Source organism: Crinia signifera, chromosome 6, assembly GCF_055691185.1.
Source record: "Crinia signifera chromosome 6, ASM5569118v1, whole genome shotgun sequence".
Taxonomy (NCBI): Eukaryota; Metazoa; Chordata; class Amphibia; order Anura; family Myobatrachidae; genus Crinia; species Crinia signifera.
Window position 1 is genome coordinate 47,241,199 of NC_139222.1, and position 26,585 is coordinate 47,267,783.

At 40.7% G+C, this 26,585-nt stretch overlaps 1 protein-coding gene across 2 annotated transcripts in view; it reads right to left on the reverse strand.

Moving 5' to 3' along the window:
• SERPING1 (serpin family G member 1) overlaps window positions 1-26,585 on the reverse strand; it is a 132,513-nt gene that overhangs the window by 67,648 nt on the left and 38,280 nt on the right. For both annotated transcript variants that reach the window (XM_083146119.1, XM_083146120.1), the window contains one exon: window positions 12,938-13,141. In XM_083146119.1, the coding sequence (XP_083002245.1) occupies window positions 12,938-13,141 (204 nt within the window). The remainder of the gene's footprint in view (window positions 1-12,937; window positions 13,142-26,585) is intronic.

The window sequence follows — 26,585 nt, forward strand, 5'->3', positions numbered from 1 at the left end:
TAGTTCCCTAAATTGCTCCATTGTGACTTTATAGAAGCTCTCCACAAAGGGGCCTCTGAATTGTAGGGGATAAAATTCAGATTTTTTCTTGAAGATCTTTTTATCAGGGGATCTTTCTTTTATATCAAAAACTGGAATAGTTGAATTACCCTGTCCATTTTCTATCAACAGGGAGTCCAGAATGTTGACCATTACTTGGTCTTCCTGTCCTAATTGTACATCATTAACATTCACACATGAACCTTTTTGGTTATTTTTGAGCACAAAGTATCTTTTTTGGCTTAAGTTTCTCACAAAACGGTTCAGGTCTACAAAAAGCTCAAATAAATTGGGCTTATTGGCCGGAGCGAAATTTAACCCCCTCTCTAGTAAACTAATTTCCTCCTCATTTAGGATTTTCTTAGAGAGGTTAAATATCCCCTTTCCTTTTACCTTCTTTTTAAGGAGCTTTCTGGAAAGTTTCCATCCTCCCCGTTTGCCCCTAGTTCTTCGTCTCTTAGTCTTTTGTTTGACCGGGTTGGGTTCTCTTGTTGGTATCTTAGGTAATTCGTCCTGGGGGGTTCCCCTAAAAAAACCCTTTCTCCATAATTGGGGGAAGTTGTTTGGCCACTCCCTAATCTTTCATTTCTATATCCTGAACCTTCCTTATTGAAATAGGGTTTTTTATTTTGTTTGAAACCCTGCCTTGGGCCTTCAGGTGTCCCATATCCCTCAAGTGGTGCAAAACGGTTATGGGGTATCTATTTGATATCTCTCCTCTTTTTGTTGTTCTCTCCGTTGGGACCGAGGATATACAAATTGTCTCCCCCTTTGTTCTAAATTATTCCCGTAAGGACGGTAGTTGGTGTTATCCCTTTGATAGTATTTTTTATCATGGTTATTTTCCCAATTCCTTCCTGTTCTATTCCTGTTATAGGTATGAACTGTCCCCGTTGCATAATCAGATCTATCCCTATCTAGTTTAGTGTTTTTTCTCTGTATAAGGGTTTTTTCAAACTCCTCTACATTTTTATTTACCTGTTGGTCCCTTTTGGGGAAATCCAAGTCTCCTGCATGTATTTTGAGTTTCTCATGTACTTTCTCAATTTCCTGTTGGATATCCTTGACCTTGTCCTCTCTATATCTAACTAGTAACCTCATTAAGTTTTTAGAACAATTGTCCAAGATCCCCTCCCACTCCTCTGAAAACTTTTTATCCTCTTTAAAGGTTGATGTTTTTAAAATCCTCAAACCCCTTGGGATCAGGTTCTGGTCCAGATATTTCTGCAGTAGCACCTGGTCCCACCAGTGCCTAGTCTCGTCCATACAAAGATTTTCTAGTTTATTGAACAGGCCATGCATGCTATCCACATTCTCAACAGGCTGTATTTGTTGCATTTTTATTGGATCTTTTAGGTACATGGTTCTTCTTTCCAATCTCTCACTTATACATTTCAAATTTGACATGATTGGGATTCACAGATGTAGCTCGACTCTGCTGCTACTTTAAGACACAAAAGTATACAACCAGAAAGAATTAAGTGACCCAGGGGCCACTTCGTAGCGCTAGTCGTGCCAGATCTCCAACTCCCAATAAGGTGATATGTGATTCCCAATGGGTATAAATTCAACAATATGAAAAACAATATTTATATAGATCTATCAGCAATGTTTATATAAATCCGTAGTTTAATCAATTATTTATTTAACTGGGCAGAAATCGCTGCTTCCTTAATAGGGAGTGTCGATCCCTTAGAGTGTACAAGATATAGAGAATAAGTGGCAGACACTAAAAATAGCGTCTGTCACTTTAAGAAGCGCTGATCTGCTCAGTAATAAATGACCAAGTTTTTAGCAAAAAATATAAAGCATTTTATTAAAACAACATAACATGACAATTTATAATCCCCCCCATACAATTCATGTGCACAATATGACAGACAGACAAGACAAACAACAATAAACATATAATAAAAGCTTGGTTAGCTGGGATTGCCGTTTGATTCAGTCACTTATATTTGTGGTAATAAATGAGGCTTTGTGAAAAATAGCTATGAGGCTTTATAAGGTGTTTTTTATAGTTACCGGTCCTGTACACTTGATTCCATTAGATAGCGCTATTGTAAAAGTAAGTGGAACTCAGGTCAGTCTCTCCAAGAATTACCAGAGATAAACTCCGGACTAGCTGCAGTGGGGACCTTCTCCTGCTGGACCAGCCAGCTAGGTGAACAATTTGTAATCCACGTATGATGCGCTCTTTACAGGAAATGTGCAGGAACAGCGGTGAATAGGGCCCAAAACGCGTTTCTCCGCCTGTCACTGGAATCGGCGGCTTCCTCAGTCTGAGCCCATAGATGTAGAACAAGCATTTTTATAGCGGCGATATTCGCGCCCTTCCTTTTACCCGCACTTCCGGGTTGCGCTCCAAGCCTCACTATCATTTGCATGTATTTATAGGCTCCCGCGGCCATTTTGTCTATTGCGCTTCAAGCCTCACTTGTGCTCCGGGATCATCGCAATTATTAGCCCACAAATACCAGCCTCATTTGTATATCTGAAAAACGGATTATATTCTTTTGTAACTATATTCATAGTCCTTATGCCCATCGAAAATCCACCATGCCTCAATCTCATGCTGATTTTTTGCCTCTTTATTTGATTTGTTGTATATGTACCACAGCAGCTATCATATCAATATAGCAGCCGGCAATCCTTAAAGGGACATACTCACATAAAACATAAAGACACAAAAATAACAACAGCAACTAAATCCCTCAAATGAATCAATAAATGATACCTAAATATTTAATAATTAATAATTAATAATAATCATTACTAAAGTACTCAAAATTAATAGACATAAAAAATGGTCATAGAAATTAATTAATAATAGTTGACATATTCTGGGGAACTCTTCAGTTTTAACAGTGATGTTTTCATAAATATTAGGATGGAGTTATAACCGTCCATGGGAATATGGATATATTGGGCAGCATGCATGGAATCATACAATAACATAAAAATATACATATCTCTATACATGTTTTAAATAATAATAGTCACTTGAATAACTAATTTAATCAAATGATTAACCCCTGTGACAAGACTGTGACCCCCCCCCTTACCCCCCAAAAAGGACCTTTTTAATATACTATCTTATCCCACAATATCCCTTATTTAAATATTAAATAATATAATAAAATATTTAGGGTAATTAGTTACCCTGTTATCTTTAATAAATCCATAAACTAACCAACCTCCCCCCACAATTATTTAAATTAGTACATTTAAACCCCTTAAACCTAGACAAATAAGCAATTCCATTGTGCCAACCCCACATATCATGGATATTAACTGTCACCTAATACATGAGAAAGTAGGTCCCACCCCAACCCTAACCACCCCCCTTAACAGGATACATTCTAATTTTTTGTTATTAATGACATAACACCATCAATACAAATTTAGATACCGTTCAGCTCTATTGTGTCATTTAATCCCAATGGACTCAGGGTTTTTAAACAAAAAATCCAGTAGGCCTCCCTCCTACACAGTTGGACGTATCTATCCCCACCCCGCGGTGTACTCATCACATGTTCAATCCCTATCATATGAACCCCCTTCATACTTCCCCTTTGGCAACCGGCCATGTGTCTATAAAGGCTATTATTCCTGCTCATTTTTGTAATGTTTCTTTTATGCTCCATATACCTAATGTGGAGATTTCTAATAGTGCGGCCTACATATTGCAGGCCGCACCCACAAGTCAAGAGATAGATTATGTATTTAGTCCTACAATTAATAAAGGTTTTAATTGGGAAGGTTTCGCCGGAGACATAAGATGAGAAGCTGGTATACTTTTTCTCGAAAGTTAAGCAGGAACTACATGAACCCCCCACCCCCCCCTCCCCACATCTATGGTAGCCCTCTGGTTTGGGCGGGAGCCAGGTAGCTCCTACCTTATCTTGTTTATCTTTTTTCTTGAAAAAACTATACCTATTTAAATAATTGTGGGGGGAGGTTGGTTAGTTTATGGATTTATTAAAGATAACAGGGTAACTAATTACCCTAAATATTTTATTATATTATTTAATATTTAAATAAGGGATATTGTGGGATAAGATAGTATATTAAAAGGTCCTTTTTGGGGGGTAAGGGGGGGGGGGGGGTCACAGTCTTGTCACAGGGGTTAATCATTTGATTAAATTAGTTATTCAAGTGACTATTATTATTTAAAACATGTATAGAGATATGTATATTTTTATGTTATTGTATGATTCCATGCATGCTGCCCAATATATCCATATTCCCATGGACGGTTATAACTCCATCCTAATATTTATGAAAACATCACTGTTAAAACTGAAGAGTTCCCCAGAATATGTCAACTATTATTAATTAATTTCTATGACCATTTTTTATGTCTATTAATTTTGAGTACTTTAGTAATGATTATTATTAATTATTAATTATTAAATATTTAGGTATCATTTATTGATTCATTTTGAGGGATTTAGTTGCTGTTGTTATTTTTGTGTCTTTATGTTTTATGTGAGTATGTCCCTTTAAGGATTGCCGGCTGCTATATTGATATGATAGCTGCTGTGGTACATATACAACAAATCAAATAAAGAGGCAAAAAATCAGCATGAGATTGAGGCATGGTGGATTTTCGATGGGCATAAGGACTATGAATATAGTTACAAAAGAATATAATCCGTTTTTCAGATATACAAATGAGGCTGGTATTTGTGGGCTAATAATTGCGATGATCCCGGAGCACAAGTGAGGCTTGAAGCGCAATAGACAAAATGGCCGCGGGAGCCTATAAATACATGCAAATGATAGTGAGGCTTGGAGCGCAACCCGGAAGTGCGGGTAAAAGGAAGGGCGCGAATATCGCCGCTATAAAAATGCTTGTTCTACATCTATGGGCTCAGACTGAGGAAGCCGCCGATTCCAGTGACAGGCGGAGAAACGCGTTTTTGGGCCCTATTCACCGCTGTTCCTGCACATTTCCTGTAAAGAGCGCATCATACGTGGATTACAAATTGTTCACCTAGCTGGCTGGTCCAGCAGGAGAAGGTCCCCACTGCAGCTAGTCTGGAGTTTATCTCTGGTAATTCTTGGAGAGACTGACCTGAGTTCCACTTACTTTTACAATAGCGCTATCTAATGGAATCAAGTGTACAGGACCGGTAACTATAAAAAACACCTTATAAAGCCTCATAGCTATTTTTCATAAAGCCTCATTTATTACCACAAATATAAGTGACTGAATCAAACGGCAATCCCAGCTAACCAAGCTTTTATTATATGTTTATTGTTGTTTGTCTTGTCTGTCTGTCATATTGTGCACATGAATTGTATGGGGGGATTATAAATTGTCATGTTTTGTTGTTTTAATAAAATGCTTTATATTTTTTGCTAAAAACTTGGTCATTTATTACTGAGCAGATCAGCGCTTCTTAAAGTGACAGACGCTATTTTTAGTGTCTGCCACTTATTCTCTATATCTTGTACACTCTAAGGGATCGACACTCCCTATTAAGGAAGCAGCGATTTCTGCCCAGTTAAATAAATAATTGATTAAACTACGGATTTATATAAACATTGCTGATAGATCTATATAAATATTGTTTTTCATATTGTTGAATTTATACCCATTGGGGAATCACATATCACCTTATTGGGAGTTGGAGATCTGGCACGACTAGCGCTACGAAGTGGCCCCTGGGTCACTTAATTCTTTCTGGTTGTATACTTTTGTGTCTTAAAGTAGCAGCAGAGTCGAGCTACATCTGTGAATCCCAATCATGTCAAATTTGAAATGTATAAGTGAGAGATTGGAAAGAAGAACCATGTACCTAAAAGATCCAATAAAAATGCAACAAATACAGCCTGTTGAGAATGTGGATAGCATGCATGGCCTGTTCAATAAACTAGAAAATCTTTGTATGGACGAGACTAGGCACTGGTGGGACCAGGTGCTACTGCAGAAATATCTGGACCAGAACCTGATCCCAAGGGGTTTGAGGATTTTAAAAACATCAACCTTTAAAGAGGATAAAAAGTTTTCAGAGGAGTGGGAGGGGATCTTGGACAATTGTTCTAAAAACTTAATGAGGTTACTAGTTAGATATAGAGAGGACAAGGTCAAGGATATCCAACAGGAAATTGAGAAAGTACATGAGAAACTCAAAATACATGCAGGAGACTTGGATTTCCCCAAAAGGGACCAACAGGTAAATAAAAATGTAGAGGAGTTTGAAAAAACCCTTATACAGAGAAAAAACACTAAACTAGATAGGGATAGATCTGATTATGCAACGGGGACAGTTCATACCTATAACAGGAATAGAACAGGAAGGAATTGGGAAAATAACCATGATAAAAAATACTATCAAAGGGATAACACCAACTACCGTCCTTACGGGAATAATTTAGAACAAAGGGGGAGACAATTTGTATATCCTCTGTCCCAACGGAGAGAACAACAAAAAGAGGAGAGATATCAAATAGATACCCATAACCGTTTTGCACCACTTGAGGGATATGGGACACCTGAAGGCCCAAGGCAGGGTTTCAAACAAAATAAAAAACCCTATTTCAATAAGGAAGGTTCAGGATATAGAAATGAAAGATTAGGGAGTGGCCAAACAACTTCCCCCAATTATGGAGAAAGGTTTTTTTTAGGGGAACCCCCCAGGACGAATTACCTAAGATACCAACAAGAGAACCCAACCCGGTCAAACAAAAGACTAAGAGACGAAGAACTAGGGGCAAACGGGGAGGATGGAAACTTTCCAGAAAGCTCCTTAAAAAGAAGGTAAAAGGAAAGGGGATATTTAACCTCTCTAAGAAAATCCTAAATGAGGAGGAAATTAGTTTACTAGAGAGGGGGTTAAATTTCGCTCCGGCCAATAAGCCCAATTTATTTGAGCTTTTTGTAGACCTGAACCGTTTTGTGAGAAACTTAAGCCAAAAAAGATACTTTGTGCTCAAAAATAACCAAAAAGGTTCATGTGTGAATGTTAATGATGTACAATTAGGACAGGAAGACCAAGTAATGGTCAACATTCTGGACTCCCTGTTGATAGAAAATGGACAGGGTAATTCAACTATTCCAGTTTTTGATATAAAAGAAAGATCCCCTGATAAAAAGATCTTCAAGAAAAAATCAGAATTTTATCCCCTACAATTCAGAGGCCCCTTTGTGGAGAGCTTCTATAAAGTCACAATGGAGCAATTTAGGGAACTTTGTGCCAAATCTGACAAAACTCCATTGAAAGATAATTTATCTAGAAAAGAAAGATTAGCTCTAAAACTAATAATAGATGACCCTAGTGTCACTATAAAACAGGCGGATAAGGGGGGGGGGGTCGTGCTGATGGGGACTGACGAATATTTGAAGGAGGCCTATAGGCAATTAACTGATGTTAAATATTATACTAAACTTTCCAGTGATCCGACTAAGCTTTATTTGCATGAATTGAGCCATCTTCTTGATGATGGCCTATCAGTGGGGGCGATATCCAGGGAAACATATGGTTTTCTCTTTGTTCCATACCCAATCACACCCACGTATTACTTTCTCCCCAAAATCCATAAAACACTGGTGAATCCACCAGGTCGTCCGATTATCGCAGGAATAGGCTCTATGACAAATAACCTCTCATTTTTTGTGGATAGCTATCTACAAAAGTATGTCCAAGAGTTGCAATCATACATCAAGGATACAACTCATTTTTTAAAAATGATTAAAGACCTACAATGGAAGGACAGCTATTATTTCATAACCAGCGATGTTGAGGCGCTCTATTCGAACATAGATCATGAATTGGGCATTAAAGCCGTCGAATACTATCTGTCAAGAGATCCTGCGGTCTCGGACGACCTGGTGGATTTTATAACACAATCCATTAGATTTATTTTGACGCACAATTATTTTATTTTTGATTCACATTATTATTTACAGCTTATGGGCACAGCTATGGGGACCAGGTTCGCCCCTAGCTTCGCGAATTTATTCATGGGACAATTTGAGGAACATCATATATGGGGGGCGGAGCTTGGGGCGAACTTGGTCCTTTATGGCAGGTATATAGACGATTTGTTTTTTGTTTGGGATGGGGATTTTGATTCTGTTACACAATTCACAAATAGTCTTAATAATAACAGCTACGGACTAAAATTCACTAGTACTTTTCATCAAAGCAGTGTCAATTTCCTGGATATCGCCCTCACGATAGAAGGTGACAAAGTGCAAACTGAGACTTATATCAAAAGTGTGGACCAAAATAGGTACCTAAATTATCAGAGTAACCACTATAAAAAGTGGAAATCTAATATCCCCAAGAGTCAATTCATGCGGATAAAGCGTAATTGCTCAACAAATGGAGCATTCAAAAGACAAAGTGAAAACATTCGTCAGTCGTTCCTTGAGCAGGGCTACCCCCCCAAATTATTGCAGGAATCCATGGAGTCAGTGGAGAAGATGGATAGGGATAAATTGCTAGGCTTAGATGTGGGAACACAGGAGACCAGAGAAGGGAAACAGAAGAGCCGTAGGGACAGGAAGGCGGTGTTTGTAACACAATATAATACGAAAGCACTAGAGATTAAAAAGATACTTAAAAAGAATTTGTACTTGTTAAAGTCAGACGAAATTCTGACCAAAGAAATTGATTTTGATAATACAATAGTCTTTAGGAGAGCACGTAATTTAAAAGAGAGATTAGCGCCGAGTTTTTTCAAGAAAAAAGATAAACGAGATAAGGTAGGAGCTACCTGGCTCCCGCCCAAACCAGAGGGCTACCATAGATGTGGGGAGGGGGGGGTGGGGGGTTCATGTAGTTCCTGCTTAACTTTCGAGAAAAAGTATACCAGCTTCTCATCTTATGTCTCCGGCGAAACCTTCCCAATTAAAACCTTTATTAATTGTAGGACTAAATACATAATCTATCTCTTGACTTGTGGGTGCGGCCTGCAATATGTAGGCCGCACTATTAGAAATCTCCACATTAGGTATATGGAGCATAAAAGAAACATTACAAAAATGAGCAGGAATAATAGCCTTTATAGACACATGGCCGGTTGCCAAAGGGGAAGTATGAAGGGGGTTCATATGATAGGGATTGAACATGTGATGAGTACACCGCGGGGTGGGGATAGATACGTCCAACTGTGTAGGAGGGAGGCCTACTGGATTTTTTGTTTAAAAACCCTGAGTCCATTGGGATTAAATGACACAATAGAGCTGAACGGTATCTAAATTTGTATTGATGGTGTTATGTCATTAATAACAAAAAATTAGAATGTATCCTGTTAAGGGGGGTGGTTAGGGTTGGGGTGGGACCTACTTTCTCATGTATTAGGTGACAGTTAATATCCATGATATGTGGGGTTGGCACAATGGAATTGCTTATTTGTCTAGGTTTAAGGGGTTTAAATGTACTAATTTAAATAATTGTGGGGGGAGGTTGGTTAGTTTATGGATTTATTAAAGATAACAGGGTAACTAATTACCCTAAATATTTTATTATATTATTTAATATTTAAATAAGGGATATTGTGGGATAAGATAGTATATTAAAAGGTCCTTTTTGGGGGGTAAGGGGGGGGGGGGGGGGGTCACAGTCTTGTCACAGGGGTTAATCATTTGATTAAATTAGTTATTCAAGTGACTATTATTATTTAAAACATGTATAGAGATATGTATATTTTTATGTTATTGTATGATTCCATGCATGCTGCCCAATATATCCATATTCCCATGGACGGTTATAACTCCATCCTAATATTTATGAAAACATCACTGTTAAAACTGAAGAGTTCCCCAGAATATGTCAACTATTATTAATTAATTTCTATGACCATTTTTTATGTCTATTAATTTTGAGTACTTTAGTAATGATTATTATTAATTATTAATTATTAAATATTTAGGTATCATTTATTGATTCATTTTGAGGGATTTAGTTGCTGTTGTTATTTTTGTGTCTTTATGTTTTATGTGAGTATGTCCCTTTAAGGATTGCCGGCTGCTATATTGATATGATAGCTGCTGTGGTACATATACAACAAATCAAATAAAGAGGCAAAAAATCAGCATGAGATTGAGGCATGGTGGATTTTCGATGGGCATAAGGACTATGAATATAGTTACAAAAGAATATAATCCGTTTTTCAGATATACAAATGAGGCTGGTATTTGTGGGCTAATAATTGCGATGATCCCGGAGCACAAGTGAGGCTTGAAGCGCAATAGACAAAATGGCCGCGGGAGCCTATAAATACATGCAAATGATAGTGAGGCTTGGAGCGCAACCCGGAAGTGCGGGTAAAAGGAAGGGCGCGAATATCGCCGCTATAAAAATGCTTGTTTTACATCTATGGGCTCAGACTGAGGAAGCCGCCGATTCCAGTGACAGGCGGAGAAACGCGTTTTTGGGCCCTATTCACCGCTGTTCCTGCACATTTCCTGTAAAGAGCGCATCATACGTGGATTACAAATTGTTCACCTAGCTGGCTGGTCCAGCAGGAGAAGGTCCCCACTGCAGCTAGTCCGGAGTTTATCTCTGGTAATTCTTGGAGAGACTGACCTGAGTTCCACTTACTTTTACAATAGCGCTATCTAATGGAATCAAGTGTACAGGACCGGTAACTATAAAAAACACCTTATAAAGCCTCATAGCTATTTTTCATAAAGCCTCATTTATTACCACAAATATAAGTGACTGAATCAAACGGCAATCCCAGCTAACCAAGCTTTTATTATATGTTTATTGTTGTTTGTCTTGTCTGTCTGTCATATTATGCACATGAATTGTATGGGGGGGATTATAAATTGTCATGTTATGTTGTTTTAATAAAATGCTTTATATTTTTTGCTAAAAACTTGGTCATTTATTACTGAGCAGATCAGCGCTTCTTAAAGTGACAGACGCTATTTTTAGTGTCTGCCACTTATTCTCTATAGTTTGAAAGAGATACAGGTGACTAGACACAAAAGTGCTCAAAGTGTAACCTCTAAGGGGTATTACAATCAAAACAATATCACCATTTGACTTGGTAGGTACTGCATAGATTCAATATGCACAGCTCACAATCTGCAATGATAACCACCTCTTCTCACAAATCAAGTGATGAAGGTGGAGACAGAAAAAAGCAAGGTACTCTTTACTTAGAACGGCGCCCACGATTTTGATCGTGGGCATCGTTAGTAAAAAATCTCGGCCATCTCGGGCATTGAATGCACTAAAAAATCGGGTGCGATGCGACCGACGCGATGCCCGCGATTTCCCATAGGGAACAATGTTAAATGTCTCAATTGACCCAATTTTCCTGTTCAATGCCTCAATTGACCCGATTTTTCCATAGGAAACAATGTTAAATGGCCCACAGAGGCCAAATAGGCACCCTGAAGTGTGAAATGGCCCCCACCATTGTTAACGCCACCCCACGATCAACGTGAACCCGAAGCGTGGCGAGCGCAGCGAGCCCGCGAGGGGCGGCGGTACGCGTCCTACGACCTTTTCATACCCCCACTATCCACGTCGGCGTGGAGTTGAGAATAGAATAGTGTGGCGAGCGCAGCGAGCCACCGAGCCCGAAGCGTGGCGAGGGGACGCGGACAGCTGTGAAGCCCGCGAGGGGACGCGGATACCTGTGAAGGTATCCGCATGCGCTCGCCACGCTTCGGGCTCGGTGGCTCGCTGCGCTCGCCACACTATTCTATTCTCAAATCCACGCCGACGTGGATAGTGGGGGTATGAAAAGGTCGTAGGACGCGTACCGCCGCCCCTCGCGGGCTCGCTGCGCTCGCCACGCTTCGGGTTGACGTTGATCGTGGGGTGGCGTTAACAATTGGGGTGGCCATTTCACACTTCAGGGTGCCTATTTGGCCTCTGTGGCCCATTTAACATTGTTTCCTATGGAAAAATCGGGTCAATTGAGGCATTGAACAGGAAAATTGGGTCAATTGAGACATTTAACATTGTTCCCTATGGGAAATCTCGGGCATCTCGTCGGTCGCATCGCACCTGATTTTTTAGTGCATTCAATGCCCGAGATGGCCGAGATGGGCGCCCTTCTAGGTAAAGAGTACCAAAAGCAAAATAGTGCAAATTATCTTCAGTTTAAAAGGAATTTAATATCAGTCCACACTTACAAATGTAGACGGTTAAAACAGCATGATATGGTATCAGCACAAGGCAAACAGGGAACAGTCAAGGTTGAATTCAGCAGGAGCACTTGTCAGTCCAACACCGAAGTCCAGAACTCCAGGGGGATGTGGCTACACCGCAATGACCGTCCGTCTAGTTCTTCTCCTTGTGATAGATCCCAATAACACCCAACGCGTTTCGGAGATACCTCCTGAAGAAGGTATCTCCGAAACGCGTTGAGTGTTATTGGGATCTATCACAAGGAGAAGAACTAGACGGACAGACGGTCATTGCAGTGTAGCCTCATCCCCCTGGAGTTCCGGACTTCGGTGTTGGACTGACAAGTGCTCCTGCTGAATTCAACCTTGACTGTTCCCTGTTTGCCTTGTGGTGATACCATATCATGTTGTTTTAACTCCAACCATATTTGGGGTCGGGGCACCAAACTCCAACTTCCCTCTCGGGGCGACTGAGGTGAATTTAGCCCCCCCCCCCATAAGAAGTCTGAATTATGGGGAAGATAGGATAGGATTATGAGTATATGTCAGAAAATAGGGCCCAAGCTATTAAATAGGGATCAAAACCAGGAAACATGGCAGCCCTAAACAAGCAGCAATATTTTCTGACTATTTTAATATTTTTCCTTTTTATTGAATGAGGTGTCACACAAGAACAAGTTGGGCAACAGCCCAGGATTACATGGCATCAAATTACATAGCTATACAACACTGGCAGAATCATGGTGTATCAGAATTAGGAGACTGCAAAACACAGAATCAACCGCCTATTACCTTGGTAATAAATGACATTGATCAGCATCAGTTGTAGGTCAGGGGGAAGCTCCTGCAGCAACTCTGGGATAAGAGCCTTTGTGTTTTTAGAAACCCAAGAATTAATTTTCTTAAGACTTCTCTCTTTATCCCTGGGTAATGATATCCCTTTACTTCCATAAAATTTTGAAGATTGATTAATGAATTCACCATATAGGAAAAAGTCTGAGGAAAAACATATTCATGTTATACCATTATTTACCTGCTGTATCTATATACTGTAATAATTTGAAGAGTGTGTGTGCATGTCTGTCGCATTGAGGAAACACTGTGGCACTCAGAGATGCCAAATTCAGCAACAAGGAACCTCAAAGCTGTTTATGGGAATTTTCACTTAGAAATTTAAAAAACACCAATTGCATCGATTGATAATCTGGAAACCAAGATTGATGATTTGGGAAACAGATGACGAAGAAACAACACCACACATTCAACATTTAGGAATAATTTGGGATATACATATATCACACACACATAGACATTTTACCACATACGCACACACAGCACACTACACAAACATATATATATATATATATATATATATATATATATACGTAGTGCACCTCACACACTTAAACATTGGAAAGATACACACAACACAACATATACGTATATAACACACCACCCACAGTACAACACACACCCACATACACCACAACACACACAGAACACACAAAAAATAAATGCGTCATAGGTGTTAAATCTCAGGAGTGGATGTGGAATTTGTCAACACACGTAAGTTATCAAGTCAGAAGCGGTGTGTTTCAAACAACAACACCACAACTGATTTCATTGCTGTCATTGAGTATCAATGCAAACACATTGAAACATTATGGTGGAGGTTTTAACAAATTACAATATTAGGCCTTGGGCACAGCATAAGATGAAATTTTACAGCAATTTTGGAAATTAAAACAACCCTAAGGTTTCCCCGGGCAACGCCGGGTGAGTCAGCTAGTTTTAAATATACTGTAACACAGGAAGAAAACACAACAATTTAAAATCTTGTTTTGGCACTTTCTGGGAATATGAAATACATACCTCCCAACATGATCCTCTCCAGGAGGGACAGAATACTCTATTTCTGGACTTCCCTCTTAATTAATGATTGCTATCACCTGTGGTGATACACCTTTCTGATCAATTAATCTGTTTAAAACAGGTCATGGCAATCATAAACTAAAGGTCCATACACACTGGACGACTATGCCCAGCTTGTATGGACAGCAATGATCGCGTTCATCGCTGTGGGGATAGCCGCTCAGTGCATACATTATTTATTACATTTATTACCAGTACATTAGTAGATTATTTTATTATGAGATGTATATATGTATTTCCCATATCTCGCTCTATAAATATATAAAGATTTTTTTAAATATATATTCTATGCGTAGAGAATATCGGGGACTGTTTCTGGCTAATATACACAGGATATCACCAGTGAGGATACCCGGAAAAGACCGCATAATACGGACTGCACCAGCGGTTGGGGTACCCACCAGGTATTGAAAGCCGGACCCCCTAATTTCTTTTCATAAGCTCCAACCAAGCCAAATTTAACCACTAATATGTGCACATAGGTGGGGGACTTACAAATAAGTTACTAACCAGCGAATGGTACCGCTTAAACTTGTATGAAAGAAAGCATGCATACTAACTATCCTAATTGGAGCTGCTAATTCATTTGTTACAGACACAGAATACCGTCCCCTCGCTTCGCTCGCCACGCTTCGGGCTCGGTGGCTCGCTACGCTCGCCACAGGTTTATATCCAACTCCATGCCCACTTGGATAGTAGGGGTATGAAAAGGACCCCTTTTTCCCATTGAATTCCATGTTAAAATGGACTCAGTCCATTTTAACATTGAATCCCATGAAAAAATCAGGTCCATCGCATCGATCGCATCGCATGCGATTTTGGTCACATGCGATGGACCCGATTTCAAAATCGGCAGCCCAGATACTACATAAGTACCCTAACTTTAAAGCAGCAATCAGTTATAAGGCAAACCAGCCTTATTCATAGCTGCCTACCCTCCTGGCATTCTGCAAGAGACTCCCTGAAATAGCAGCCATCTCCCTCTCTCCCTCATTAGTCTAGCAATATCCCTCATTTCCCCTCTCCAACATTACACTGTTACATTTTTGGTGAAAAAAAGGAATGAAAGACAGATACATACAATAAGACACATCACTAGTGATTTGTAGTATATACATTTTGTTTAGTTTACAAAACATAATAGAAATTATAGAAATGATGGCCAGGAGGGTAGGCAAGTATGCCTTAATGCAAACATTTTGATTAAAGCTCTGAAAGAGACAACAATATAATAATCATGAGAGAAGCCATTTTGTCTCGTCTTTTAGGAGTTATAATAGATGCTGACACTCTGTATTCTAGTCCTGAACCAGTAAAGTTATAGACCCTCACCCACCACTTTACTATCAAGATAACATGAAGAAAGTCTCAGAGCATAGGAATGTCTTGGTACCAACAGACACCAAAAGAGGGGGAGGGAGGGTGAGCAGGACCTTGAAACAAAGAATGAGTCTCTCTCATGTATTGCTTATCTAAATATGACATATGGAAACTGTATATGCATGTATATATCCCTGGACAAAATAAACGAGAAGCCAGATGTGTGTTGGAATCGCAACTTGTGTGTGCGCACTTCATTCGTCTCTCAATCTATTGATATAAGTCTTACAGATCTATGAAGGACCTTGATTAAAAGTGAAGTTTATCTCCAACATTACTTGGGGGCTGACGTCCGGGATAACTGATGCATATCACCGCGAGTGAAGACAGCAGAGAACAGTTGAACAGTTCATTGTAACCTCCAATACTGATGAAACACGAGTGAGTACTGGATTGGTTGATTTCACCACCATTACTCTAATCAGTTATTTGTGTGTTTCTATTGTCTGCTAAACTGGTACTCTATTTCACTCCGGTATATGATAAACGTTATCTATAGTAACCCATATGATCTGTCAAGACAAAATGCATTTTTGTGTATAATTGGTTTTAAATGACATTTTAAGTTGTAAGTGTTAAGACATGTCTAAGTTGCAAGTGTTCTGCATTATTCTGGTATGATAGAGATAAGAATATACATTGAGATTAAATTTTAGCTGTATTAGATAAGCAGGAATTTATATTTGTGGGTGAACATAACAAATATTCTCTAATAGTTGGTTGTCAAATTGATGAGACTGTACTAAAACGTTGCTGGTCAGCCATGGCCCAAGTGTCTAGAAAATTTACCAGATACAGGTTGAGTATCCTATATCCAAAATGCTCGGGACCAGGAGAATTTTGGATAACGGATTATTCCGTATTTCGGAATATTTTAATATTTCAATGATGTATTTTGAAGTATCTTGCGTTTATGCTGTATAAACACATAATATACACACAAATATATTTTATTACCACATAAAATAAACACAAATATATTTTATTTGTTCAAAAAACAAGGTTTCAAAACATGAAACAAAATGTGTGTACTATCTCATGCTGCTTTCCCACTGCAGACCAGTTTAAAGTACTGGTAATCTTAAATGGTATTTAAAACGGTATTAGCATTCCCACTGCAGCAGATTACCATTTTAAATACCATTTAAGTACCATTCCCATTGCAGTGAACCGTGTATAATGTAGAGTGCCTAACCCCCCCTTCCCCCAGTGTAAAGAGTGCCTAATCCCCCCCCCCCAGTGTAAATAGTGCCTAACCCCCCCGTACCTGCCCTGTGCCCCCACCTCCCTTCCCCTTGTACTTACCTGTGGGCAGTGGGGAGGCAGCGGGGGTCATTGCAGGGTCCATGCAGGATACAGGCAGTCCCAGTGCCTGATGAGACCTAGTAGTTCTCACTTTGCGCATATGTAATGAGTGCACATGCATACTAATGAGCCGCTCATTACATATGCGCATATGTAATTAGCGGCTCATTAGTATGCACGTGCACAAATTACACATGCACAAAGTGCGAACTACTAGGTTTCATCAGGCACTGGGACTGCCTGGAGGCTAAATAACGTTTAAGAGGCAGTCCCACTGCCTCTTAACCCCTTCCCGACATTTGACGTACATTTACGTCATGGCCGGGATGTACTTCCCGACGCATTGCATAAATGTACGTCATGCCTCCCCCCCGTCGGCGATCGCTGTGATTGGCTGTTCAAATGTGAACAGCCAATTACAGCGTTTTCTGTGTACCGGCGAATAACGTTCGCCGGTGACACAGGGATCGGTGGTGATTGGTGCTGTAAAGTACAGCACCAATCACCACGGGGTGTAAGGGTGACACTGGTGTCACCCCACCTCACCCCACCCGCCCCCAAAGGCCGTGATTTGTCCGTCGGACCGACGGACCAATCACAGCCATGGAGGGTGATTTAAACTAACGGTGACTGCACTGCAGACGCCATTCCGGTCTGGAATTGCGTGCAGTGCGGTCACCGTGCCTATCTGCCGTGATATACTGACCTGATCCTTGCAAATACTTACCTGATCACTGCTTGTAGCGTGCTGGATGCTTCCTGGATCTTGTGACTTCTTGTGACTTCCTGTGTTGTGCTGCTGCAGTGTGATAGAGTTATAGATAGAGAGATAGAGAGAGATAGAGAGAGATAGTGACAGAGAGTGCTATATTTTGTGTCTGCTGCCCCCCCCCCCCCCCTGTTGTGCTGATCAGTATATCTGTGCTGATCAGCAACTTTTTGGGGGTGCTGGTTTTTTTTTAATATATATACAGCTGTGCTGCGTGTGCAACTGACTGCTGCCCCCCTTTTGTGCTGATCAGTATAAATTAACTGATCAGCAACTTTTTGGGGGTGCAGAGTTTTTTTTTTATATATATACCTGTCAGTGCTGCTGCTGCAGTGTCATAGAGTGATAGATAGTGAGAGATAGAGAGATAGAGAGAGATAGTGACAGAGAGTGATAGAGAGTGCTATATTTTGTGTCTGCTGCCCCCCCCTTTTGTGCTGATCAGTATATCTGTGCTGATCAGCAACTTTTTGGGGGTGCAGAGTTTTTTTTTAATATATATACCTGTCAGTGCTGCTGCTGCTGCAGTGTCATAGAGTGATAGATAGTGAGAGATAGAGAGATAGAGAGAGATAGTGACAGAGAGTGATAGAGAGTGCTATATTTTGTGTCTGCTGCCCCCCCTTTTGTGCTGATCAGTATATCTGTGCTGATCAGCAACTTTTTGGGGGTGCAGGGTTTTTTTTTTATATATATACCTGTCAGTTGCTGCCAGTTGCACTGTCAGTTGCACCAAAGGTTGTGCACCTGCTGCCCCTCACTGGTAATCAGTGTCGCATCAGTGATCACCTTTTTTTTTTTTTTGAGGGTGCTGTGGGGTCTTTTTTAAAAAAATTTTTTACACACACTGTGATTTTGTGGGTGTCCTGTGGCCACTGTGCGCTGATCAGTGACGTACATCACTGATCAGCTTTTTCGGCACAGGGTTGATCTATTTTTTTTTTTTTTTAACAAATTCCTGTTGCCTCTGAGCGCTGTTCAGTGACGGACGTTACTGACCAACATCTGTGCTCAATTTTTGGCGCAGGACCTTTTTTTTTTTTTTTCTGCACTACATACACACTACACACTACATACCCCCCCGGGTTGAAATAAAGTTTGTACCCCCCCTACACTATACACGTGTTGAAACATTTCACAACCAGAAACACAAAAATAAAAATGGCATCCCAAATGTCATCCCAAATGTCATCCCAGTCATCCAGAAGAATGTATTCAGCGGAGTAAGCATATGCCATGCTTGCCTCTGACTCTGACACAGCCAGTGATGCAAGCGGGGAATTTGAAGGATTCATCTTAAGCTCCTCTTCCTCCTCTAGTGATGAGGGACCCCCTCAAAGACGCCCCCGTAGAGCAGCTGAGACCCCCCCCCCAATAATTGATCTCGTATGGACCCCACCACCAGACAATTTTGAGCCCCAGGTTCCTGAGTTTTTGGCCATCCCAGGAATCCAATTTGATTCCACAGGTCTCAGAGAAATTGACTTTTTCAAATTATTTTTCTCTGATGATTTTATAAATTTAATGGTGGACCAAACTAATTTATATGCCCAGCAGTTTATTGCTCAAAACCCCACGTCATCATTTGCTAGGTGGACCCCTGTAGATGCAGTAGAGATGATGACGTTTTGGGGTCTGGTGTTTCATATGGGCATAGTAAAAAAGCCAGAAATTAGGCAATATTGGAGTACAGATGTTCTGTACAGCACCCCACTTTACCGTATGGCCATGACCCGGACTCGTTTTGAGTTAATCCTTAAATTTTTGCATTACAACGATAATGCACAGTGCCCACCCAGAGATGATCCCACCTTTGACCGGCTATTCAAAGTCAGGCCGGTCATTGATCATTTCAGTGCCAAAATTGCAGAGATGTACATCCCAGATAAATTCATTTGCATAGACGAGTCCCTTATACATTTTAAAGGAAGGGTTAAATTCCGCCAGTACCTTCCCAATAAGAGGGCAAGATATGGCATAAAAATGTATAAGCTGTGTGAAAGCACCTCAGGGTACACCCACAGGTTTAGGGTATATGAAGGGAAGGATTCAAGAATTGAACCGCCAGAATGCCCCCCCTCCCTCGTAGGTGTTAGTGGAAAAATTGTCTGGGATTTAGTGCACCCCTTCCTGGATAAAGGTTATCACCTCTATGTGGATAACTTTTACACTAGCATCCCCCTGTTTAAGGCCCTTGGTTCAAGAGGTACAGCAGCTTGCGGTACTGTGCGCAAGAACCAAAGAGGCCTCCCAAAAACGCACATTGCCCAAGTAATGAGAAGGGGTGAAAGCAGGGCACAATCCACCGAAAATATGTTGTTGGTCAAATATAAGGACAAGAGGGATGTCCTTATACTGACAACAATTCACGGAGACAGTACCACCTCCGTCCCTGTACGAGGTACCAGTACCCACACCTCAAAACCTAATTGTATCCTGGATTACAATAAGTACATGGGCGGAGTGGATCTTTCAGATCAGGTACTGAAGCCGTACAGTGCCCTGCGGAAAACAAAAATCTGGTACAAGAAGCTGGCCGTGTATATCATCCAGATGGCACTGTATAACGCTTACGTGCTATTCCGTTCTACCAGCCAGAGGGGGACATTTATGCACTTTCAAGAGGAAGTCATAAAGGGCCTTATATTTGGGAACCAGCAGGCAGAGGGCCCCAGTACTTCTAGTACTGGCCCCCGTATTGTACCAGGGCAGCATTTTCCTGATGAAATCCCCTCCACTGGAAAAAAGGGCAGGACACAAAAAAGGTGCAAAGTTTGCTATAAAAAGGGAATAAGAAAGCAAACTATTTTCCAGTGTGACACTTGCCCCGACAAACCCGGCCTATGTATAAAGGAGTGTTTTAAAATATACCACACATCTATGGATTATTAGGTTCATCATTTCACCGTGCTTCGGGGGTCTTGCTAATGCCACATAGCACCCACCATTCATTCCACCAGAATCTGAGCCGCAAAATCCAAAAATCACTCCTTCCCTTCTGAGTCCTGCCATGCACCCAAATGGTATTTTTTGGTCACATGTGAGGCATTGTCGTACTCGGGAGAAATTGGGGCACAGATTTTGGGGTGCTTTGTCTCCTTCATTTCTTGTGAAAATGAAAAATTTTGAGCCAGAACTGCATTTTTGTGTAAAAAATTTAATTTATCATTTTCACTGCCCAGTTGTACCACAATTGGTGAAACCCCGGGGGGTTTGAAATGTACATTATATCCCTAGATGAATTCCCTGAGGGGTGTAGTTTGCAAAATGGGGTCACTTGTGGGGGGCTTCCACTGTATTGGTGCTTCAGGGGTCTTGCTAATGCGACATAGCACCCACCAAAATTCCACCAGAATCTGAGCTGCAAAATACAAAAATCACTCCTTCCCTTCTGAGTCCTGCCATGCACCCAAATGGTATTTTTTGGTCACATGTGAGGCATTGCCATACTCGGGAGAAATTGGTGCACAGATTTTGGGGTGCTTTTTCTCCTTCATACCTTATGAAAATGAAAAATTTTGAGCCAGAACTGCATTTTTGTGTAAAAAAATGTAATTTTTCATTTGCACAGCCCAGTTGTATCAAAATTGGTGAAACCCCTGGGGGTTTGAAATGTACACTATACCCCTAGATGAATTCCCTGAGGGGTGTAGTTTGCAAAATGGGGTCACTTGTGGGGGGCTTCCACTGTATTAGTGCTTTGGGGGTCTTGCTAATGCGACATAGCACCCACCAAAATTCCACCAGAATCTGAGCTGCAAAATACAAAAATCACTCCTTCCCTTCTGAGTCCTGCCATGCACCCAAATGGTATTTTTTGGTCACATATGAGGCATTGCCGTACTCGGGAGAAATTGGGGCACAGATTTTGGGGTGCTTTGTCTCCTTCATTCCTTGTGAAAATGAAAACTTTTGAGCCAGAACTGCATTTTTGTGTAAAAAATTTAATTTATCATTTTCACTGCCCAGTTGTACCACAATTGGTGAAACCCCGGGGGGTTTGAAATGTACATTATGCCCCTAGATGAATTCCCTGAGGGGTGTAGTTTGCAAAATGGGGTCACTTGTGGGGGGCTTCCACTGTATTAGTGCTTCGGGGGTCTTGCTAATGCGACATAGCACCCACCAAAATTCCACCAGAATCTGAGCTGCAAAATACAAAAATCACTCCTTCCCTTCTGAGTCCTGCCATGCACCCAAATGGTATTTTTTGGTCACATGTGAGGCATTGCCATACTCGGGAGAAATTGGTGCACAGATTTTGGGGTGCTTTTTCTCCTTCATACCTTATGAAAATGAAAAATTTTGAGCCAGAACTGCATTTTTGTGTAAAAAAATGTAATTTTTCATTTGCACAGCCCAGTTGTATCAAAATTGGTGAAACCCCTGGGGGTTTGAAATGTACACTATACCCCTAGATGAATTCCCTGAGGGGTGTAGTTTGCAAAATGGGGTCACTTGTGGGGGGCTTCCACTGTATTAGTGCTTTGGGGGTCTTGCTAATGCGACATAGCACCCACCAAAATTCCACCAGAATCTGAGCTGCAAAATACAAAAATCACTCCTTCCCTTCTGAGTCCTGCCATGCACCCAAATGGTATTTTTTGGTCACATATGAGGCATTGCCGTACTCGGGAGAAATTGGGGCACAGATTTTGGGGTGCTTTGTCTCCTTCATTCCTTGTGAAAATGAAAACTTTTGAGCCAGAACTGCATTTTTGTGTAAAAAATTTAATTTATCATTTTCACTGCCCAGTTGTACCACAATTGGTGAAACCCCGGGGGGTTTGAAATGTACATTATACCCCTAGATGAATTCCCTGAGGGGTGTAGTTTGCAAAATGGGGTCACTTGTGGGGGGCTTCCACTGTATTGGTGCTTCAGGGGTCTTGCTAATGCGACATAGCACCCACCAAAATTCCACCAGAATCTGAGCTGCAAAATACAAAAATCACTCCTTCCCTTCTGAGTCCTGCCATGCACCCAAATGGTATTTTTTGGTCACATGTGAGGCATTGCCATACTCGGGAGAAATTGGTGCACAGATTTTGGGGTGCTTTTTCTCCTTCATACCTTATGAAAATGAAAAATTTTGAGCCAGAACTGCATTTTTGTGTAAAAAAATGTAATTTTTCATTTGCACAGCCCAGTTGTATCAAAATTGGTGAAACCCCTGGGGGTTTGAAATGTACACTATACCCCTAGATGAATTCCCTGAGGGGTGTACTTTGCAAAATGGGGTCACTTGTGGGGGGCTTCCACTGTATTGGTGCTTTGGGGGTCTTGCTAATGCGACATAGCACCCACCAAAATTCCACCAGAATCTGAGCTGCAAAATACAAAAATCACTCCTTCCCTTCTGAGTCCTGCCATGCACCCAAATGGTATTTTTTGGTCACATGTGAGGCATTGCCGTACTCGGGAGAAATTGGGGCACAGATTTTGGGGTGCTTTGTCTCCTTCATTCCTTGTGAAAATGAAAAATTTTGAGCCAGAACTGCATTTTTGTGTAAAAAATTTAATTTTTCATTTTCACTGCCCAGTTGTACCACAATTGGTGAAACCCCTGGGGGTTTGAAATGTACATTATACCCCTAGATGAATTCCCTGAGGGGTGTAGTTTGCAAAATGGGGTCACTTGTGGGGGGTTCCTAACTTTTAGCATCTTATGGTGCCTAGAAACCTACATGGTGCCTAAAAAATAATCTCATAAAAAGGAGGCTCCAAAATCAAGTAGGTGCTCCTTCTATTATGAAGCCTGTGGTTTGGTCAACGTGCACACTAGGGCCACATATAGGATATTTATGAAAACAAAAGAATTGGGGGAATCAATTTTTAGTCACATTTCTCTAGTAAAATGTACTGTGTTCCTTAGAAAAATGTATTAAAATTGAAAATCTGCAAAAAAAAATGAAATTTTGAAATTTCACCTACACATTGTTTTAATTCCTGTGAAACACCTAAAGGGTTAACAAACTTCCAAAATGCTGTTTTGAATACTGTGAGGGGTGCAGTTTTTGAAATGGCATCATTTATGGGGGTGTCTCACATACAAGTCCCTCAAAGTCACATCAGAACTGAACTGGTCCCTAAAAAAATCAGTGTTTGAAATTTTCTTGAAAATTTGAGAATATGCTATTCATATTTTAAGCCTCCTAGTGTCCAAAAAAATTAAAAGGAGGTTGAAATAATGATGGCAACATAAAGTAGACATATGGTCTATGTTAGTTGTTAACTATTTTGAGTGGTATGATTATTTGTCTCACAAGCAGAAAATTTAACATTTTGAAAATTGCAAAATTTTCCATTTTTTTACGACATTTTGGTATTTTTCACAAAAAAACACAGACTGTATCGACGAAAATTTACCACTTACTTGAAGTACAATGTGTCACGAGAAAACAATCTCAAAATCACTGGGATAAGTAAAAGCAAAAAAAAGTTATCCCCACTTAAGTGATACATGTCAGATTTGAAAAAAAGGGCTCTGTCAGGAAGGCAAAAACAGGCTGCGGCGGGAAGGGGTTAAACGTTATTTAGCCGTGTAGGACTCTGCTTTGAAAACGGGTTGAAATACCGTTTAACTTTAAACGGTATTTCAACTCTGGCGCTTTCCCACTGCAGCCTTAAACGGTATTTCGCCCTCAAAAATCGGCAATATACCGTTTTAAGGCTGCAGTGGGAAAGGGGCATCAGATAATGAATTTGAATGCCAAGCAATCATTGTCTTGCACATATATAGTGCCAGTTACATATCATGTCACCAGTAGTTCTGTTACAAATGTCCCCAGTGAGTTTTTAGCAAAAAAAAAAATTTTTTTTTTCACTTTCTGGAATGTATGGTTTTCAGAATAATTTGGATAACGGATATTCGGATACGGGATACTCAACCTGTAATTGTTTTTCTTATCAAAAGGTACATCATTTGTCCATAAGCTTTGTCTATTTTAAGTTCAGATAGATATTATCTCCTGTAAGAAGGCTAGGACTCTCTGGGGAGTAAGAGGTTAATGTGCAGCTGGCACAGCGTGCTCAGCAAGAATAAAAACACTGACAAAATGTATTTAATGGTTTAAAGAGGCTGCCTGTGTGTAAACGGTTATATACACCGTTGGGTCCCAGAGAGGATTTTGTCACAGGAGAGGCTAACCATCTCTCATAAAGGTTACTGAGACAATGGGAGCACAAGGTAGCAAGCCTAGGAACAGACCCCCCCCTAGAAGTTGTCAGTGGTAGGTAGGGAAGGAAGTTGTGTCCAAAAATGAGCGGGTCTCCTTCAGGTTACACATTGAACCTTTTACAATGGGACAGGTTTTATGAGACAAATAAGAATTGGATAATTAAGAATGGGCATCAAGACACTGAAAAGAAATGTGGCAGACTGAGGAGGAGGGGCAGATGGGGCTTACAGGCTCTGTACCGCCACCTCCGTACCATGCACCAGTGATAGTACACCCACAGATAGAAGTTCAGAATCCACCAATACTTGTACCAAATGCAGCAGCACCCTTGTATCCTACTGCAGATCTTATGGCCATAGCAGGAAGGAGGGAACAAGGGCAGCCAGGCATAAAATGTGATGTTTGCTCAAAGTGTAATTTTGTATATAATAGTGTTTGTATAAATGTGGTGATCAAACAAACCCATACTTCAGCAATTGTTATAAACAATGGAGAAAGTGCTCAGAACAGGGTGCTTGCCTAGATTATGAAAGTGGTATCATATTATTGTCCTGATAGGTGGTTATGATTTTTTGGCTTAGATTGAAAACAGGGAACTGAGAGCAGCATCTATATTAAACTTCAGCCAATAGGGCACAGTTTTTTACCTTTCTGCACAACGTTACACACTGCTTTACGCATATGGATAAAGGCCACACCCACAGGAAATAATTAATCCAATGGGAGTAAACATTGTAAAGTTAATGGAGCGCTCCCCCCCAGAGGTTGTGGCAGAAAGGGAAGGTAAGAAATCGATCAAATCGATCGGTTCGATTTTAAGAAGGGCTAATTTTCCTAAGGCTGAAACTTTAGATCCTGTCGCGTGGAAACGATTCCAAATGACGAACGCTCATTGGCCACAGGAAAAAGGTTATATATAAAGGTTATATACTAAGTTGAACATGTATATTGTTGTTCTTGTATGATACAGATTTTTTTTGGGCAGAAATGTATGGCCCAGTAAAAGGAGCCTATTTATTTTCCTTACATGAGCAAAGATGTTATTTTACATTCAAATGTGTCTGTGGTTTATTATATCCTAATGTATATTTCTTAAAACTTAAATGGTGTAAGGCACTATGGTAATGTGCAGTTAGGGAGGTGATTTAATGTTGTGGGTTTAGTAATTACTTCAATTGGCATACAGTATTGTAATAATGTACTTACCACTGCAGCATGTAATTAGCAAGGGATACCTCAAGTGAAGCAGCTTCTGCCATTGGCCTCTGACTACTCTCCTAAATATTGGTGATAATGTATGGGAAATGGTTTATGGTATGTAAACACACTTACACCAAAAGTACATGGCTGGATAGTTTACACATGCAATTACCTGAGAAATAACGCCTGATGATCTCCCTATGCATCAGATCCCCCCTCTGCGTAACCCTAACTAGAGTAGGTGGGGTAGTTTCAGCTTCCTGCACGGCTGCTGCAGTGCCAACCTCCACATAAGATGGTTGGGAGAGGGCAATGTTGTGTAACATGCAGCAAGCCTGGACGATCATCACTACTTTTGCTGGGTGGTAAAGCAGTATTCCTGATGATCTGTCCAAACACCTGAAACAACTTTTCAGCACCCTGAAGGTGCGTTCCACAACATTGCGGGTGACAACATGTGCATATTTATAGCAGTGCTGTGCAGGGCCTTCCGGGGAATGCAGAGGTGTCATGAGCCATGGAAGACACCCATATCCTGAGTCACCTTTACAGAAAAGATGAGGTCAGTACAGTATATGGGGGGGGGGATGCTCTAACATCTGCACCCCCTTACTGCCCCCTATCGCTGGCTACCGCAAACATAATTATCGCATATGATCTAACGTACGCAATA